This window comes from Ambystoma mexicanum, chromosome 6q (genome assembly GCF_040938575.1).
Source record: "Ambystoma mexicanum isolate Mex_15411 chromosome 6q, UKY_AmexF1_1, whole genome shotgun sequence".
Taxonomy (NCBI): domain Eukaryota; kingdom Metazoa; phylum Chordata; class Amphibia; order Caudata; family Ambystomatidae; genus Ambystoma; species Ambystoma mexicanum.
Genome location: NC_090937.1, coordinates 692,427,567 through 692,447,404, shown reverse-complemented (window position 1 = coordinate 692,447,404; position 19,838 = coordinate 692,427,567). Strand labels below are relative to the sequence as shown.

The window sequence follows — 19,838 nt, the reverse complement described above, 5'->3', positions numbered from 1 at the left end:
GGCACCAGTGCCAAGAAGACAGGTACGATGGACTCATACACAAGCTCCCAAACCCTGACCAGCACGCCAGGCCCAGTGACCGTAACACCAATGGCATCCTCGGAAGAGTCCAAATTTGATCATCTCCTTATTACGGTACAGAACAGCTTCCTCTCGGTAAACGTCAACTTGGATGATATTGTCTACACCATAGGTTCGCTCAAAGCCCAAGTGGACAAGGAAAGTGTGAGAATCACAGATGCAGAGAATAGAATTGGATCCAATGAGGATGCAATAGGGCAAAACGCCTGTGATATATCCCTGATGAAAGGCGAAATGTCTAAACTACGCACTAAATGCGATGATTTGGAGTCCAGAACGTGCTGCAACCTTATCCGTATAGTGGGAATCGCCGAATCCTTCTGTAAGGGCCCCATGGAACCACACATCGAAACTTTACTAAGGTCCCTCTTTGGTGAGAACTCCTCCTTTTCAGAGCACTTCTTGGTGGAGAAGGCACATTGAACCCTTGCCCCGGTGCCCAAACCAGGAACTCCTCCTCGCACTGTCCTCGCCAAACTACTCCATTACAGAGACAGGGATGCAGCACTCCACCTGGCAAGGGAGATGGGCCCACTGCGACATGGAAGCGACAATATCCATATATATCCTGACTTCGCTGCAGGAGTACAGACACAAAGAAGATCTTATGATCCGGTAAAGAGACAACTCAAGACTGAGAAAGGTACCATACGCCTTACTGTTCCCTGCAAAACCACAAATACAACACAGGGGCTGTTTGCATTTCTTCGAACATCCATCAGCGGCAATGAACTACATGGAAACATCCATCCCTCTGCCACCGCATAGGGATGACCCTGACCAAAATGACCTCCAACATCCAAACAATGACATTAGAGGCCTCGATGATTGAAAGACAGCACAGCAGTATCCTTTTGCAAGTTTAATGTTTAAGTGTGGGTGTACGGGTGGCACTGTCCAAATACAAGTTATGAACCCGATGAGACACGCTTGTCCACAGGGACCGTGGCAACAGCACATAATCCGGAGGGATGTTCCACAAGTTAATGGGAAGGGTTAATCATCAGGTTGGGGTTGATGGTGGGGATGGGGAAAAGGTACATAAACATTTTATGAGTAACTGGAGTTGGGGAGATAGGGATGGGGTACGAGGTGGGGGTTCCCCTTGATACCTGTCCGAGATCAGTTGAGAACGTTAAATGTTTAAAATCAGAGCGTATTATTGCATCGGACACAACTGAAACAGAAGTTTTTTTCTCATTGTCCACGGCATGGCTCTTCGCTCAGGGCAGATTATGGCACTGAGTAGTAAAGGAATAACTGTTAAACTCCTTTCCTGGAACGTCCAGGGTCTCAACAACCCAATGAAGGCCCGGAAAACCGCAGTTTATGTCACTAGACATAACCCCCAGATTATATTGCTTCAGCAGATGCATGAACTTGGTCAAGTCTGTACTGGTTTTCTCCCAAGATGGGGACAGTTACGGTATTACACTAAGTACTCCACCCAGGACAGGGGGGTGCTCACGTTAATCCACCCGAAATTGGGATTCCGACTCAGATACCAAAACAGATCCCCACAGTAGATATGTGGTGGTTTGGGGGGAGGTGGCGGAATAACTAGTTGTGATTAACACCCATGGTCCCAATATAGACCCTGAATTTTACAGTAGTATACACATGTTAACCATACCCGATGACCCAGCAGTGATATGGGGGAGGGGGACTTCAACACGATTCTTGATATAGATCTGGACCGGTCCTCTACCACCCCCTGATCCCCTACCAAAGCTGCACTAACCATACAGCAGATAATGCAACAAATGTCCATAGTGGATATATGGTGGGAAGCACCCCCAGGAAAAGCGGTTCACTTGCTATTCATCGGTACATGATTCCGAGTCACATATAGACTACTGGCTCATTAGCTCGACCCTCTCTGATATGGTATCGAATTGCGAGATGCAGCCCGCATGCTTTCAGACCACTCTCCAATATCAATCACCCTAAACATATACAATTCCACACCGCAGACTAAAAGGTGGAGGATGCCCCAGCCATGCTAAAGGACCCTCACGTGTGCGAATCCCTTCACACTGAAATAGAGGAATTTTTCCAACTTAATGAGGGATCAGTGAATAGCCAGGCTATACTATGGGAAACATTTAAGGTATGGGTTTGGGGGGCCATCATGGCCAAATCCACTGGGCTGTTGAGATCTGTCAGGAGAGAGTCAGACATAGCTGAAGCAAAACTTGAGCTATTCGAATACAGCACCACACACAGTAAAGAATCCCTCGCAGATATACATATAACACTGGGCAAATTCAATAGATTAGCTGATCGTGAAATTCAGTAAATGGCCGCCCCAGCACATGCTCAAAGATATGGGGAAAGCAACAAAGCCGGGAGATTTCTGGCTCAGATGCTCAGAGCTGAAAACCATCATTGCCCCATAACCAAGGGACGATGGTAAACCGAGATCAAGATATTAATGACACATTTGCTAAATTCTATAAAACCCTATATTCCAATGACATAGCCAACTACTTACACACATTAGATCTCCCAACGCTCACTCCGGAAACAAGAATGATACTGGACACTCCCATTACAGTAGACGAAATCACTGAGGCAATCAAAGCTTTAACTTCAGGCAGAGCCCCGGGATCAGACGGTCTAGGACCCGAATTGTACAAGGAATTCCAAGATAAACTAGCCCCTATTCTACTGAAAGTTTGGGAAGAAGCCATGGCGCGGGGAACACTATCAGAGTCCATGCACGAGGCAGTAATAACGGTGCTTCTTAAACCCCGCCGACCAGCGCAGGACATGGGCTCATATAGGCCACTATCGCTCATTAATCCAGACGCAAAGATCTTTGCAAAAACTCTGGCAACTAGAATGCTGCCCTACATGCCCATATTAGTACACCCGGACCAAGCCGGCTTCATACCAACCAGATCTACATCCCTAAATCTGCAGCGACTCTTCGGAGTCATGGCACAATTAAACTCGAAAGCAAACGCGGCCATTTCAGCGCTGGATGACGAAAAGGCCTTCGACTCTGTCTCCTGGACTTACCTGTTCTTGGTCCTTGAGAGGTTCGGTCTAGGCCAATATTTTGTTAAATGCATCCGTTTACTCTATACGAACCCAAGTGTGAGGGTGCTAACTAATAGTATTTTGTCAGCTTCCTTCTTACTGAACAGAGGCACCAGGAAGGGATGCCCCTTCTGCCCATTCTATTTGCTTTAACAATAGAACCCATGGCTGAATTTGTGCGGCAAAACCACACACACAAAGGACTTGGAATGACCAGAACCCCGCAAATAATATCCCTTTATGCAGACAATACCCTATTATATATCCGAGATCCCGCAGAAAACCTGGGGCCCATCATGGCAGATGTAGAGGTGTTTTCCAATTACTCGGTATATAAAATGAATGTCTCTAAATCCGAATTGTTCCCGCTCAACCCCAACACCAAAAATGTGTCCGACATAAATGGGTTCAAATGGTCTCCCGTACATGTCCGCTATCTGGGAATAATGACATATAGGGATAAAAACGCATTGTACTCTGAGAACTATGGGGAATTACTACAATCCCTCTCCATCAAGCTCCAATTATGGACTAAATTACCTATCTCGTTATACGGACGAATAGCACTTCTTAAAATGATAGTTATCCCCAAATTATTGTACTACTTTTGCAATATCCCGATTTGGCCGGTTAGAGACTTCTTCGTAAAACTTAAGACATTACCCACCTCTTTTGTATGGGGTGGCAAAACAGCCAGGCTGGAGTGGGCCAAAATGACAGCCATTTTCAATTGGTGGGATTTCAGTGCCGGACTTTGAGCTATATTATTTAGCATCAAAGGCACACTTCACAAGGCACTGGTTTGACCCAGATGATACAGCAGCACACATCCCCCTGGAAAAATATGCCGCCTCCCCGACAGATTTACAGTCCATCATGTTTGATCCCATGCGCAGGGACTCTTGCGAGTATGACCCCGTTAGCACTACGACACATGCTTGGTTTAGGATATATAAAAGAATTGGTCTCACGACCCCATATGATCCAGAGATACCGCTTTGGAACTTCCCTGTCATAGCACCTACATTCGATAAAGCAATATAAAATAGGGCATGGGACCCAAACAAACGTTTCAAAATGCATGATATGTTCCCGGATGGCAAGTTTTGTGAGCTGGGAGATTTTGTTGAGGCAGTGGGTGGGGGACATCTCGTGTGTTTCCAGTTCTATTGAATGAAAACTGCATTTGCTGCAAAAATGGCCCACATTCCCGGTGGAACCCCCTACTCACGAATGACAGCAATGGATGGTCATGGTAAAGGTATCTCCCTACTGTACAACTTGGTCCAGACACACTCCAAATCATGCAGTAACATCAAAGAAGCTTGGGAACGGGACCTGGGAGTAGAACTGAGCAAAACTAGCTGGCTGCGCTGTTGTCAACTCAAAAAAATGTCTCCATGAATTCGGGTCTGAGACTAATCCAATTCAAGGTACTAAATCAACTCAATTACACACCCGCCAAGTTGGCTAAATTTGTAGTTGGCCACACAGGCAAATGTCCCAAATGCGACACCCCTAGGGCAGATGCATATCATATGTACTGGGCATGCCCCTCGGTAACCCAATTCTGGGGGGAAGTGGCAGAAATTCTAGAAGATATCACCGAGATCCCAGCCACACACTCCCCACTGAAATATCTGTTTGGAGATATTGGCAAGGTGGCCGAGACCACCAGATGGTTGTTCAATATTGCATGTGTCGTAATAAGCGAAACATTCTAAAATGCTGGAAATCCACAGAAGCTCCCAAAAGAGAAAACTTTCTGAAAGACTTGTCAATGATAAATGAATGTGAGGAACTATTTGTTGTAACTGTACTGCCGACTTGTCGACCCAAGAATATATGGACTCTCTTTCGCCTTTACCTGTGTAACATGCTCCCTGAAGAAGACCATACCGCATTGTCGCCAAACTCATTGATTTTGAATTTGTAATGTAACAATGCATTGATCAATACTAACTGCCGTGCTACCCTACCAACTGCTTTTAAATATGTTCTCGATGTAACTCTCTTTGAAAAATAAAATTTAAAAAAAAATGTTTTGTTAAGCTTAAATATTATCCATTTGAATGTATAATGGCTTTCTGCAAATAATTATCGTTTTGTATTTTCAGGGTGCAGTCTGTGATTTCTGTGAAGCGTGGGTGTGCCACGGCAGGAAGTGTCTAAGCACCCATGCATGTATTTGCCCTTTGACAGATGCAGAATGCGTAGAATGTGAAAGAGGGGTCTGGGATCATGGTGAGTTGGAGAAAAAGAAAAATGTGTGGTTACTTGAGCGATCAGATTATAATCTCTTCCTTCTAAGTGCCAACATGTTTTATTGCATACTTTGGCGTACCCACATTGCTTTTTGCTTGGCTGGATGCCAAACAATGCTGTCATAAATGTTACACTGGTATGGTAATAATAGTTTTCCCTGACATTGCAGCAGGCTCTAAATGCAGTGGCAATTAATGCATTGATGTAATGCAATGGAACTGGGTCCTTTACAGTGTTATTTATGCGGTTTTGGCAGCCTCTTCATGTTTGTCTTCTGTTCATAGGTAGTAAATGAATCACATGGCCATGTTGGAAGCTGATAGAACTAATGGTATGAGAACATAATTGTTAGGAAAGATTTCTTTTTTAGCAACTTTCACTCCATATTCCCCAAACATTTTGCTTTTTGTTTTTCATCCTGCCCTGACTTTCTACAGCTTCCCTCCACTGGGCTTTTGCTCACATGTTATGGGGAAATGGACTAGTCCTTTACGTTCTCAGTACTAGGAAACTGTTTCCATTAGTCTTGTTTCCATTAGATTCCTGGTGGATCAGGGTGGTGTCGGAGCAGTCCTGTTAGATCTTTCGGCTGTTTTTGATGCAGTCGACCATGCTACCCCGATCTCCCGTCTATCTGTAGCCGGCCTCTCAGGCCAAGTTCTAAACTGGTTTAAGGCCCTTTTGGCCGATAGATCTCAATCTGTTTCCCTGCCCCCCTTTCGCTCTGATGCAGTTTCTCTATTTTGTGGGGTTCCACAGGGTTTGGCACTCTCCCCTAGCCTGTTCAACGTTTGTATCAGACCCCTTCTGCATCTCATCCAATCGTACGGGTTCTACTATTTACTCATACGCAGATGACACCCAAATTCTTGTCTGCATCGAACTCACCTAATCTGAGACAGCCAGCTGTCTCAAAAGATGTCTTGAGGACCTGGGGGCCTGGATGGGGACTAACTGGTTAAAGTTGAACGGTAGTAAGGATGAGGTCTTAGTTGTGGGTACTACATCCCCACCTATTCTGTACCAATGCGTTCTGGCCCTCCTCTCTTGGCCCTCTTCCCACTCCTGTTATGTCGGTCAGAAATCTGGGGGTTAAATTCTCTGCATCCCTCTCCACGGATGAGCAGGTGGCAGCGGTGTGTAAATCTGGCCACTTTAAGCTCTGCATTCTTTGAAAGGTTCTCTTTTATCCCAGCAGCTTGCCAGGCCCCAGTGGTTGCAGCTTTGGTCCTCGGTGTGTTGGACTACTGCAACTCACTCTACCTGGCTCAGCCCTGCTACTTGATTAAGTGGCTACAGCTGCTGCAGAACGCGGCGGCCAGAGCTACTCTTCATCCTCCATTTGGATCACATATATCTCCTTTGCTCAGGAAACTGTACTGGCTTCCGGTAGCAGACCAGATTTCCTTCAAGCTCATGTGTATAGTACACTGAGCCTTTTACGGCATCGGAGCGGAATACCTTCAAACTAAATTTCCGCTTTATGTGCCTACTCGATCCTTACGCTCCCACCCAGCTCTCCTGGTAGCTGTTCCCCGCTACCGATTTGATCCAACAGGAGACATGCCTTTTCAGTGGCAGCTGTGAAAGCTTGGAATGACCTCCCTCTTGCGCTACGTGGCACTGCTGATACCTCTCGTTTCGACGGATATTAAAAACTACTATTTACAAAATGTAGCCCTTCCTTTTAGACGTCCTCTCATGCTACCAGCGCCAAGATGCTTTAGGGTGTATGTGCACTATCCAAGTTCTATTAACATAACATTTTGACTTGGTTCCTTTTTTTGAGTAACATTTTACCATTGCCCAAATGCATCTTACAATGCAGTGCAATGGGGTTTCTTTTGTAGGACCCTAGAATACACTCAAAGGAAATGTTTGGTTACCTAGGATGTGGTAAAGGACAAACTGGTGGCAGCAGTTACTTTTTCCTGTACTTTTTCCTGTACTTTTTGTTAGCCTTACAGCATTTACCACATTTGGCTACTAACAGTGGCTAGTGTCCAAACATGGCTGTGCCGCAAGGTTTTTTGTTTATTCCTTGGCCATCTTGCCTTTCAGGTCGGGAAAATCATTTTATGGTCATGCACTGCCCGGAAATAACCTGTCTTTTCGCAGGCTACTGCATGGCTTGGGTGTGGGGTCCCAGGAAATGGGTGGGTACTGTCTGATCCCAATCCACATACTGATGCATGTATGTCTGGTGTGCATGCTTACATGAGACCCACAGTGGTCCCTGATTGGACCACTGCTGGTGTGCATGTTTGGGGCATATCTTGCCATTGGAGGGCTGAGTCTGAACACTCGCCTGACTTTGGGATAAGAAGAGATGTCCTGCTGCCATTCCAGGAGATCAGAAGAGGAGCTAAGTGTCCTGTGCAGCTGCGAAGACCGAAAGAAGACCCGTGTGCGATCCTTGATGAGGCTGGTTGCCAACACTTGCTGGAGTCCCGGTGAAGCCCTGTCGCGTTGCTGATCCCAGAAGACCCTTGGCGGTGCTTCAACCCTCTGGACCATTGGAAGCAACTGGTCCGGACGTCTCCTGGTGCCCAAACCAATTGAAGTCTTCGGCAGTGTCCCTGGGCCATCCAGTGGGCTGACCAGCTACGAAATGAAGCTACCGTGATAGGTGCATTGTGGTTCAGAGTTTTGGCCCAGAACTTTGGAGACTGCCACCTTGTCCTAGAGAGGTTGTATCTGCCAAATGGCAGCGGTCCAACTTCCAAGGGACCCGAGATACAGGGCTGACTTTGACCGTGAAAACTGTGTCCCCTCCTGTCTCAGGTGACCGTTGTCCGAAACTGCTTTTCTGCATCCAGTTGTGTGCTGAGAGGAGGCTTGCATCGATGTGAGTTGCAATCTTCACCAGAAACGGCTTGCACACAAATTGTCACGACTGGAGACTCACTCAAACGTGCTGCTCCTGGGCTGCGAGGACTGGAAGAAAAGGCGAGAAACGCATTTCAGACGACCCTCTAAAGACCTGCTAAATCCCAAGGGAAACCGGAGTACAGTGGTTGTGTTGCACCCCCCAAAGCCCCCCCAACCCCCAGCTCCCTTTTTGAAAGTTTTCCTAACTTTTACATTAATTTGGCTTGGCCTTGTTCGTGCGAGCGCTCTGAAAGCTAGGGACAGTTTTATTCACTAGAAAACTTTCTTATTTAACTTTGGTCCCGTCGCCGGGAAGCCTCTCCTAAATATTTCCTGACTTTTAAAACAGTGCATAACTTTGGTCATAAGGCAACATTTCGGGTTAGACATATCAAGTTAGGATTGTAGATCCTGTGGACAGTTGGCGCTGTCTCTAACCATTTGCCTTTCCGTTCTGTCCCCTTTCCTCCATCCTGTATAGGCTTCCCTCGCTAGGGACGGGAACAGAACTTTTTTCACCAGAAATGAACATTCCATCTGCGTTCCATCTGCACGAGCTCCTGCATCTATTGAGTTCGTGAAGATGGAACACAGGGCGATTGTCAGTTGATGAGAGCAGTGCTGGTGGCCTGCAGAATAAAACTTATGCTCGTTACCTTATCCCTGGCTGTGTGCATCTTTCCTTCTTACATTGGTGATGAGGATTCTCCATCATTACAGCGGGCCCACCACACGCCGGATGAGAGGAGAGTGCGCTGAGAGTAGGGAACCGGAGGACCGTGTCTCCCGGATCACTGCGTGGAACTACACGCGTCTGCAGCGTCGGCCAAGGGCCAAGGGCAGACTGCCGCTCTGCCTAACGGTGTCGCAGCGGCCACAGAGCTCTCCTCTAGCCGCTCCACCTCATCCCCAGGCGTAGAAGCGGCCAAGCCCACCCACCCCCCAGTAAAAACGGTCAGCCGCTCCGCCGAACGGCGTCGCAGCGGCCACAGAGCCCCTCTAGCCGCTCCGCCTGAGCCCCGGGCGTAGTAGCGACCACCCCTTCTTTTCCCCCAATCACAAGTTCGGAAAGCCGAGCCACTCCCCCCAGTACCACGCCAACGGGTGTGCAAGCGTCGGAAACTAACAGAGAACTACTGTGTGGTGTATAATAGAGGGGCAGCCTTCAATTACCGTTACGGGAGTGGACACAGCAAAAGCAATATGATTCCAAGAATTGCCATGCCACTTTTGGTAGAAGGACAGCACCTTTGGACATTACAGAAAAAGGCAAATACAGGAGTGACGCTTAAAATAAACGTGAAACATTCTGACAATCTGTATTCGGGAGTACACTGTAGAAATTATACATACACGGCTGTGAGCATTCACATTATATATCCACCATGGCAGCGGCAAGCATGCCACCCCCCTCCCAATCTTCCTGTCAGAATCAGGTACTCCAATTATAAAATGGAACAGGTGGATAAGACTTTTTGACACGTACTTGATAGAAATTGGAGGAGATAAATTCACGCCTGCAAGAAAGGAGGCAATATTGTTACATAATCTAGGAACAGAAGGGCGAAGTGTTTGATGGGTTATCTGACCCCGCTGACAGAGGACAAGGTGATGAAGACCAATTCACGGTGGCCATTAGAAAATTGCAAGCACATTTTGAACCAAAGAAGAATATCACTTTTGAAAGACACAGATTTTTCTCTAGAAACCAAGAGTATTGTGAGCCAATAGAAGCATTTGTTGCAACGTAGCGCACTCTAAGCCACTCCTGCGATTTTGGACCTTTGACTGACTCTCTGATCCGTGATCAATTGGTGCACTGTACCAACAACAATAGGATACAAGAGAAGTTGTTGTCTAAAGACCTTGTTTGTTTTTTAGTATTTATTATGCGCACCAGAACCTGGGGTATAAGGGCGCAGGAGGTAAGAAAACATACATCTTAGTACAAGGTTACAGGTTACAGAAGTGTCATTCATGTGGCAGGGTTAACAAGTTAGTGATTTGGTTAAAGCAACAGTAAGGAGATGACAGTTGTGGCAGGCATGTAGGTAAAAGCAGGCGGGAGCAAGTTCATACATTCATTTGTCGCTATCAGCCAGCTGACCTTCCTTTAGAACAAGCAGTTGAAGTAGCCAGAAGTATGGAGGAAACAACTAAGTATATGGCCAGCATGAAGTTGGACAAGAGTCACAATGAAGTGACAGTGATCAAAAATGGCAGGAGGCAAAATTTGACCACAGGCTTAAAATTCTTTATGTGCGGTAGCAACCGTCATGTTTCATCAAATCCATTCTGTGCTGTGAGAAACACTAATAGCCTCAAATGCAAAAGAAAAGGGCATTGCGCCAGAGTCTTTAGAGATAATTCATCAATAGAGAATTTGGAAGCGAGCATCAGAAGTCCTGAACAGGAGGAAAATACGGTGGAGCAACAGAACATAAAAGCCAAACATGTCCTGGAAATAGGAGATGTTTCTGGAGGAGAAAGAGGACCGGTTGACGTTTTTATGGTCAACAACCATGTAGTCACGATGAAGGTGGATAGTTGCTCACCATGGACAATAATGTCTGAAGAAACATTTTTAAATTGTATTAAAGGCAATGAGAGATCTACGCAAACCTACTATTGAACCGTATGCCTACGGAAATGTCAAAATTGAATTACTTGGCAAGTATGCAGTCATCAAATTTAAAGGAAGAAGTTGTGAAGCTGAGATATATGTAACCAAGGAATGATCATCGCTATTGGGCTGGAGTGAGCAGAAAAAATTGGGAATAAGGATACAGACAATGCAGTGTCCAGTGATGGTTGTTGAAATTAGAGACCAATGGGAAAAAAAAGTATTCACAGATGACTTAGGGAAGGTTAATGGTTATGAACACCAGATTAAGCTGAAGAAAGATGCTAGACCAAGAATAAGCAGGGTGAGATCAATTCCTATGAACCTTAAGGACAAAGTCAAAACAGAAATTAATTCTCTACTTCAAGGAGGAGTCGTAGAAAGAATAGAGAGTGCAGAATGGTTGGCACCGGTGGTAGTGGCGACCAAACCCAGTGGTGACATAAGACTTTGTGTAGACTTGAGAGAACTCAATAAGAACATTATAATGGACTATCATCCGCTCCCGAACATCAATGAGAAACTATCAACATTGAGTAATGCTTGTATTTTTTCAGTCGTCGATCTATCACAGGCTTATCACCAAGTACCCCTTTCGGAAGATTGCCAGCATCTTATCTCTTTCATTGCGCCCGAAGGCACATTTAAGTACTGTAGGATGCCCTTCGGCTTGGCTTCCGCAGCTGCAGTGTTTCAGAAGATACTGGAAATCATAATGGAGGCCATTCAAAATGTAGTGATATTTCAAGATGTCTTAGTTTATGCCAGTACTAAAGAAGAACATGATCGAATACTCAGATTGGTATTGACAAGGGTGGGTGAGGCGGGTCTAAGAAATAAGTGCAAAATATCAGTAGACCGTGTCGAATATCTTGGTCGTGTAATATCTAACAAAGGGGTGAATCCCAAAGAAAGTTTAGTTGACGCTATTGAGAAAGCACCATGTCCATCAGACAAAGACCAAGTGAGATCATTTCTTGGTCTAGCAGAATACTATCACAAATTTGTGGAAAACTTTGCAATCATATCTACACCTCTAAGGGCATTGTTGTAGAAAGGGGCGAGATTTCAATGGTCAGCAAATTGTGAAGCAGCCTTTAGAGAAATAAAAAATGGAATTGTGTGTGCACCCTCCATTGGGGGGGTTTAGGGATGATGACCGCACAGGGTTAGTAGCTGATGCTAGCGTATTAGGCCTGGGGGCTACCTTATTGCAATATGATTCTAACAAGAGAGAAATGATTATAGCATTTGCCTCCAGAACCCTTAGAGGAGCTGAAGCAAACTACTCAGTTATAGAACGAGAGGCACTGGCTATGTTTTGGGCCATAAACCATTTAAAGTATTTCTTGTGGGGAAGGAAGTTCCATGAGCGGTCGGACCACAAACCTTTAGTTCAGTTGTTTAACAGTGGCAGGTGGGCCTTAGGTGCCCCGAGAATAAGTAGATGGGTTCTAGGGCTCCAGGCGTACAATTTCATAGTAGACTACCTACCTAGAAAAAACAATATTGTAGCAGATTGTTTATCCCGGATGCCGATAGAAGATAAGTCTACAGTGAACAACATGTGTGAGGATGAATTTGTAGTAGGTGAACTGGTAAGTGTGGACAAAGAAGAGTGGGTAAGGGCTGAAGCGACTGTTCAGGATTTGGAATGTATTAAACAGTGGACCGTAGACGGATGGCCAGAAAAGGACATTCTTAAAGAAATTTGAAGCATGGTGGGAAATGAGGAATGAGATGCGCATTGTGGGGGGGAGGTTAAGACGAGGAAACTGTATAATCCCCCCAGAGAGCATACGAAGGTGTCTCAGCGTTAGCTCACCAAGTTCACTTGGGGGAAGGTGCAACGAAAAGAAGGCTACGTCAAAGTTATTGGTGTCCTAAAATGGACAAGATGGTGGAAAATTAAGTAAAGAATTGTTATGCCTGTCAAGAGACACAAATCAAAGGTTGTTCTTGAAGTACCAATGGTACCCATTAGTGTTCCAACCCAACCATGGCAAAACGTAGCAATTGATATTTTAGAGCCGGTGGCAGGGCTAGGGGATGGATTTAAATACATCTTTGTGTTAGTTGATTATCACTATAAATGGTTAGAGTGGGAAGTATTGGGGGAGGTAACAGCCAGAGACTTGGTGTCTTTCTTAGAGAAAGTGTTTCTCAGAGAAGGGTGCCTGTCGAAGTTAGTCTGACAATGGGGTGCAATTTGTATCTCAATTTATGAAGTCATTTTTGGAGGGCTATGGGATCAGACACATCAGTACTGCACTATACCACCCAAGAGAAAACGGATTAGTCGAGAGAGTTAATAGACTTCTAAAAGGAGGGATCCATTTGGCATTGAGTTGAGGCTAAGATTGGAAAGAGTTGTTAAACCACATGTTATGGAGGTACCTGACCGCACCACATACAGTGACCAAAGTATCCCTGTTGTGTCACTTAAAGGGAGAGAACCTAGAACTAAACTTCAAAGGGATTGTGTCCTCCGATGTATTCCTCATCTTTGATATACGTTTCCAGCTTGCTGGCCTCGGAATTTTTTTCTCTGTAGAGGGCGCTACGCGTCGACGTCCGCCGAGTCGATGTCCCTCGACGGCCACCGTATCGACGCCGACGTCACCATGCCCATAAATACACGCGCTGCGTCCGTTGCTCAGTTCCGTTTTTCCGCGCTTCGTGGGGCCTCGGAACGTCGTTGCTCAGTTCAGTCAGTTAATCTATATCTAATTTGACGAATATTCCTTATCGTTCTCGATGGCTTCTTCATCAGAACCGACGACGCCGCGATCCGGCTTCAAAAAATGTCGAGACTGCGGTAAAAAAATTTCAATAATGGATCCACACATGGTCTGTTTATGGTGCTTGGGGCCCGAGCACCATTGTTCGGAGTGTGAGGACTGTATGTCCATGACGGCGAAAGCCCTGAAGGAGCGAAAGGAGAAGCTCGAGAGAGGTAAATCAGCCAAAACCACCTCGAAGATTTCGTCTGCCGAGTCGAGGCATTCGTCTCCTCGCCGTCGAAAACACTCCCATTCTAGATCTCGAAGCAGCTCCCACCATTCGTCGAGATCTAGACAATCGAAAAGGAGACGTCGAAGGTCCCATCCCTCGTCTTCGGTGTCCCCAGAAAGAGTTTCCTGTCCCACCAAACACAGTTCTCAAACCGAGTGGGAGGAATTCAGAAAGAAAATGTTAAGCGTCTTCGAGAACGCGGCCTCGACCCCCTCGAAGACAGCTGAGGGTGATACCCCGGGTGAAAAACCCAAAAAATCAAAACGCCGCGAGTCGCAGCACCCGGCGAAACATTGCACCCGAGAGCGCCATGAGCCATCGGGTAAGAAGGCACCGTCTTCGACACCGTCGTCGAGGGTTCCTTCGCCGAAGATTCCCTCGACGCACTGGTCGGCGCCATAGACGCCGTTGTCGAAGGGTTCCTCGACGCATCGGTCGATCGACTCGACGCCGATGAAAGAGAGGACCAAGGCTCCACAGCCAACAGTGTTTTCAAGGGCCTCCAGCACGACGCCGAGACAGTCGTCGATGCCCTAGAGTAGGATCCCGATCTTCTCGATCTTCAAGGCCCCTTCCAGTTTTCTCGACGCCATTTTCTGAGCCTTTGATGCCGGTTACATCGGCCGTCCGATAACGAGTTTGGCTCCTTCAGCCCTAGAGATGGGCTTTACTCCATTTCAGAGAGAATACCCTGCTCTTTCTTCAATTTATGAAGAAAGAGAAGACTCTGACCAAGAAACTTTTGGTTTACAGAGATCCTCACTGCCTGCTGCAGAGGATTTCACCTCTGAAGAAAGGAGGCTGAAGGAACTACAGGGCTCACTTCATGAGGCCAGTGGACTTTCCACTTCCCCAGAAGTGGAATTTGTAAAGCCAGACCCAGGGGAACATGCAGAAACACCATATAGAACCCTGATGGCAAGAATAATTGAATTTATGGGTTGGTCTGCGCCTTCACCTGTTTTTCAACAGGATGATCTAACGGATATATTGGACAAAGGCCCACAGGAGGACCCGGTGGTCCCCTTCCATGCAGCCCTACAAAGAAAAATTGCTTCCAATTGGGAGACTCCCGAAGTCATCCCAGCAGTCAATAAAAGACTGTCGACAAAGTATAGGGTAGCGGCTGCTGACCCTGAATACCTGTCAAAACACCCGACACCAGAGAGCCTGGTGGTTCAAGCGGCAACTTCATCCAGCAGTAGGACTGCTTACCCTACTGTCCCACAGGACAGGGATGACAAGAGGTACGACGCTATGGCAAAGAAAATCTTCTCTGCCTGTAGTATGGCGTTGAAGTCCATCAACACCACCTGTACGCTCGCCAGGTTCAGTCACACATTATGGGAGTGTGCTTCATCAGCGGCTGACTGCATACCCGATGGAGAGGAGAAGGAAGCCTTCCTTAACATCATTCAAGATGGCAAAGATGCCATGTGCGAGTCTCTTCAAACTGGCATCGATTCCGCTGACAGTATCAGCAGGGCCATGGCGGCTAGTACAACAATCCGCAGGCATGCGTGGTTACGAAAGTCTGGCTTTGCTCCAGATGTACAGGCCAGACTTTGGAATATGCCCTTTGACGGATCTTCGTTATTCGGAAAAAAGGTTGATGACAGTCTGGAAAAGTTAGACTTCTAAAGCAGCAGCAAAATCCTTAGGAGCTGCTATCTGCCAAACTCCTTTTCGCCCCTCACGAACCTGTGGGAGAGGAAAGTCCTTTCGCTATTATTCCGCATTCGGAAAAGGCAGAGGACAGCCGGCTCAAAGGGGCCAAAGAAGATCCACCCGAGGTGGACGGGTCAAAGGTACTAAGACCGCAGCAGGTGCCTCTTTACCCTCGGCATCTGCATCAGCCGCCCCCAAACCACTCTGAGGCCTTTGCACACAAGACACCTGTAGGGGGCAGGTTAACTCACCATCTGACGGAATGGCAGGCTATAACGTAAGATGCTTGGGCGTTGGAGACAGTTGCTCAAGGTTACTGCCTACCCTTTCTACACATCCCTCAGAGTCATCCACCGGGGAACAGCTCCCGAAAAGTTCCAGATCCGCTCCTCTTGCAGGAAATTATGGACCTGCTAGAGAAAGGTGCCACAGAACCAGTACCTGTAGCGGACAGGAACAAGGGCTGGTACTCCCCCCTACTTTCTCATACCAAAGAAGGACAGAGGACTGAGACCCATCGTGGACTTAAGAGAATTGAACAAGTTCCTCAGGAAGGACAAGTTCAAGATGGTAACTCTCTCTCCGATCCTTCAGGCCCTCCAGCTCCAGGACTGGCTGGTATCTCTGGACCTTCAGGATGCTTATTTCCATGTGCCAATCCATCTCAAGCACAGGAAATACCTGAGGTTCGCAATTGGCAACTCTCATTATCAATTTCGAGTTCTGCCATTTGGGCTGACCTCCGCCCTGAGGGTCTTCACCAAACTGATGTCGGTAGTGGCGGCGAGTCTAAGGAGGGAAGGGATCCACGTCTATCCCTACCTGGACGATTGGCTGATCAGGGCCGTATCTTCGGAACAGGCCCGGACCCAGCTAGATTATGTCTGCCTCTTCCTTCACAGACTGGGCTTCTGCCTCAATTTAAAGAAGTCATAGATGATACCATCTCAAAGACTCCAGTTCATTGGAGCGGTCCTGGACACTTCCCTGGGAAAAGCCTCGCCACCAGAGGTGAGGACTCAAGATATTCTACCGATGGTCGCCAAGTTTCAAAATGCCCAACGTCTCCCAGCCTTCGACTTTTTGAGGTTGCTAGGCCTCATGGCATCCTGCATCTTCCTTGTGCCAGAGGCTCGTCTGAGAATGAGATCTCTTCAGTGGGCACTGAGAAGTAAGTGGTCACAATTCTCAGGGAGAATGTCAGACCTCCTCCGGATTCCGGACAAGGTAGCCCACGACCTTCAGTGGTGGGCCTATTCAGAGAACATCTTGAAAGGAGAACTGTTTTGGCAAACATGGCCGGAGATAACAGTAGTCACAGACACCTCGCTCACAGGGTGGGGAGCCCATGCCAACGACTTGACCATCAGCGGTCGTTGGTCTCCATCGGAGTCCAGACTACATATCAGCCTATTAGAGCTGAGAGCGATCAGACTAGTGCTGAAAGCTTTCCTGCCATCAGTACAGGGGCGAAATGTCCTAATAATGACGGACAACACGGTGGCCATGCACTACCTCAACAAAAGAGGAGGCGTAGGTTCATTACCACTGTGCAGAGAGGCAATGCAGCTCTGGTTTTGGGCAATTCGGGAAGGAATCTCTCGATCGGCAGTCCATCTAGCCGGAGAGAAGAATTTGACAGCAGACGCTCTGAGCAGGCAGAGCACAGTCTCCCACGAATGGGAGCTAGCTCAGGAAGTCCTTCAAGAGATCTTCGCCCTTTGGGGAACCCCTCAGGTGGATCTGTTCGCCACAAGCACCAACAGGAAGTGCGATCTGTTCTGTTCAAGGGAATTTCCCCCGAGAGGAGCTCTGGGAGACGCGTTCGTAGTGGACTGGGAATTTCCACTCCTTTACGCGTTTCCACCAGTCCCTGTTATTCCTCAAATGATCAGGAGGTTGAGAAGATTCCGGAAAACCATGATCCTAATTGCCCCGGACTAGGCCAGGACAACGTGGTACCCGGACCTTCTAGATATGTCCATCTGTCTTCCACTCAAAGAGAATCTTCTCTTGCAGAAGGGAGGTCAGGTTCTCCATCCAGACATCAGAACCCTCAACCCTCAACCTTCACGCTTGGCTTCTGAAAGGTTGAGGTACAAGGATTGGGATCTCCCTGATAACGTCATGGAGGTGTTGCTTTCGGCCAGAAGACCAGCAACAAAGTCTTTATACCGCTGCCGTTGGAACAAGTTTTGCAGCTGGTGTAGGGAAGAGAATATCGACCCTTTTTCATGCGGTACACCAACGGTGCTATCGTTTCTACTCTACTTGGCAAACTTAGGCCTTCAAGTTGGCACTGTAAAAGGCTATCTCGCAGCGCTTTCTATCTTCAAGCGCACTGCGGAGGAACCATCGTATTTCAAAATTCCTCTAGTGGTACAATTTCTCAAGGGTCTGACTAATGTTTACCCTCCAAAACCATTCCAGGTTCCATTATGGGACTTAAACATAGTCTTAAACTTCTTAATGGGCACTCCATTCAAGCCACTTCACTATTGCGCATTAAGATTTCTCACACTTAAAAACTGTCCTACTTGTAGCACTAACATTGGCTAGAAGGGTGAGTGAGCTTCAAGCTCTCTCCTGTAAACCCCCACATACAATCTTCCACAAGGACAAGGTTGTCATCCAGCTGAAGTCTAATTTTCTCCCAAAAGTAGTTTCTGAATTCCATATTACTCAGAAAATTACCTTGCCTTCATTCTACCCTCCTCCCCATCCGGGGAAAGAGGAGGAAAGGCTACACAGGCTGGACCCTAGGCGAGCTCTCAGCTTTTACATCAGCAGAATGGCTAGAATCAGGCAAGCAGACCAGCTGTTTGTAGGATACTCGGGTCACAAGTTGGGACTACCCATAACAAAACAAACAATCTCCAGGTGGATTATCTTGGCCATCCTGAAATGTTATAGACTAGCAGGGAAAGAGCCACCCCAAAACCTCAGGGCTCATTCAACCAGGGGTATCGCAGCTTCTTCGGCTCTCCAGAGAGGGGTACCGGTCCGGGACACATGTGCGGCTGCCACATGGTCGTCCGCACATACATTCACAAAATTTTACAACCTGGAATCCTCCACTGCTCAAGAGACCAGATTTGGCAAAGCCGTATTACACTCGGTCCATCCCTAAAGAGATATATAACACTATCACTCCCTCCTCCAATTACATACCACTGCTATGGGAGTCTATCAAAGATAAGGAATACGTCGGAGGACACAATCCCTTCGAAGAACAAGTTACTTTCTTACCTGGTAACGTTCTTTCGACAGGATGTTCCTCCGACGTATTCCTTATCGCCCCTCCCATCCATCCCCGCAGTGATAACTTCCCTTGTGGTTGCAGCTTTCGCTCCTTCAAGGTTACTAACCAATTCAGGCATGTCTTTCTTATACTACAAAACGGAACTGAGCAACGGACGCAGCGCGTGTCTATTTATGGGCATGGTGACGTCGGCGCCGATACGGTGGCCGTCGAGGGACATCGACTCGGCGGACGTCGACGCGCAGCTCCCTCTACAGAGAAAAAATTTCAGAGGCCAGCAAGCTGGAAACTTATATCAAAGATGAGGAATACGTCGGAGGAACATCCCGTCGAAAGAACGTTACCAGGTAAGAAAGTAACTTGTTCTTTGTCCTGGGTGGCTGGGTTTAGCAGGCACAGTAATTGTTGATAGGGATGCCATTATGAACTTAAGCACAAAAGTACAATAAAGAATCTTTTGATAGGAGAGAGTGTAAAGTACAGGCAGTGGAAAGTAGGGGATAGAGTGTTTGTTAGAAATCCGAGATACTCTCAGAAATGTATAGGAAGCAAATGCATTGGCCCTAAAAGAATTATTGAAGTTTGGGGAAATGTTGTTGTCTTTGAGGGCGGTGAAGTATGGTCACAAGGTAAGCTAGTAAAAGACAAAATGGTGGGAAACCAAATTGTGGAACAAGGTAGGTTGGCGGGAACAAAATTGGGAGAAACTCAAGTTGTGAATGATGAAAGGGAAAAAAAAAAAGATTCTAGAGAAAGACATTCTAATGATAAGAATGAGAAAACTAAGGATGGATCTAACTCTAAAAGAAAGAGAAACAAGCCTAGATGGATGAACGATTTTGTTGAATAAATATTCTCTAAAATATTTTGGGAAAGTTTGTTAGATTATTGGGGCAGGAGATATGTAAGGATATGTAAGGATTTGTTATTTAGCCTTTTAAATTATTCTTTCTCTATTATGTCTTGTACACATGTTTACTTTCTGTCTTGCCTGTCTGTGTTCCATCT

At 46.8% G+C, this 19,838-nt stretch overlaps 1 protein-coding gene across 2 annotated transcripts in view; it reads left to right on the top strand.

The window, feature by feature from the left end:
* ZNF330 (zinc finger protein 330) overlaps positions 1–19,838 on the top strand; it is a 387,772-nt gene that overhangs the window by 220,357 nt on the left and 147,577 nt on the right. For both annotated transcript variants that reach the window (XM_069631182.1, XM_069631183.1), the window contains exon 6: positions 5,244–5,370. In XM_069631182.1, the coding sequence (XP_069487283.1) occupies positions 5,244–5,370 (127 nt within the window). The remainder of the gene's footprint in view (positions 1–5,243; positions 5,371–19,838) is intronic.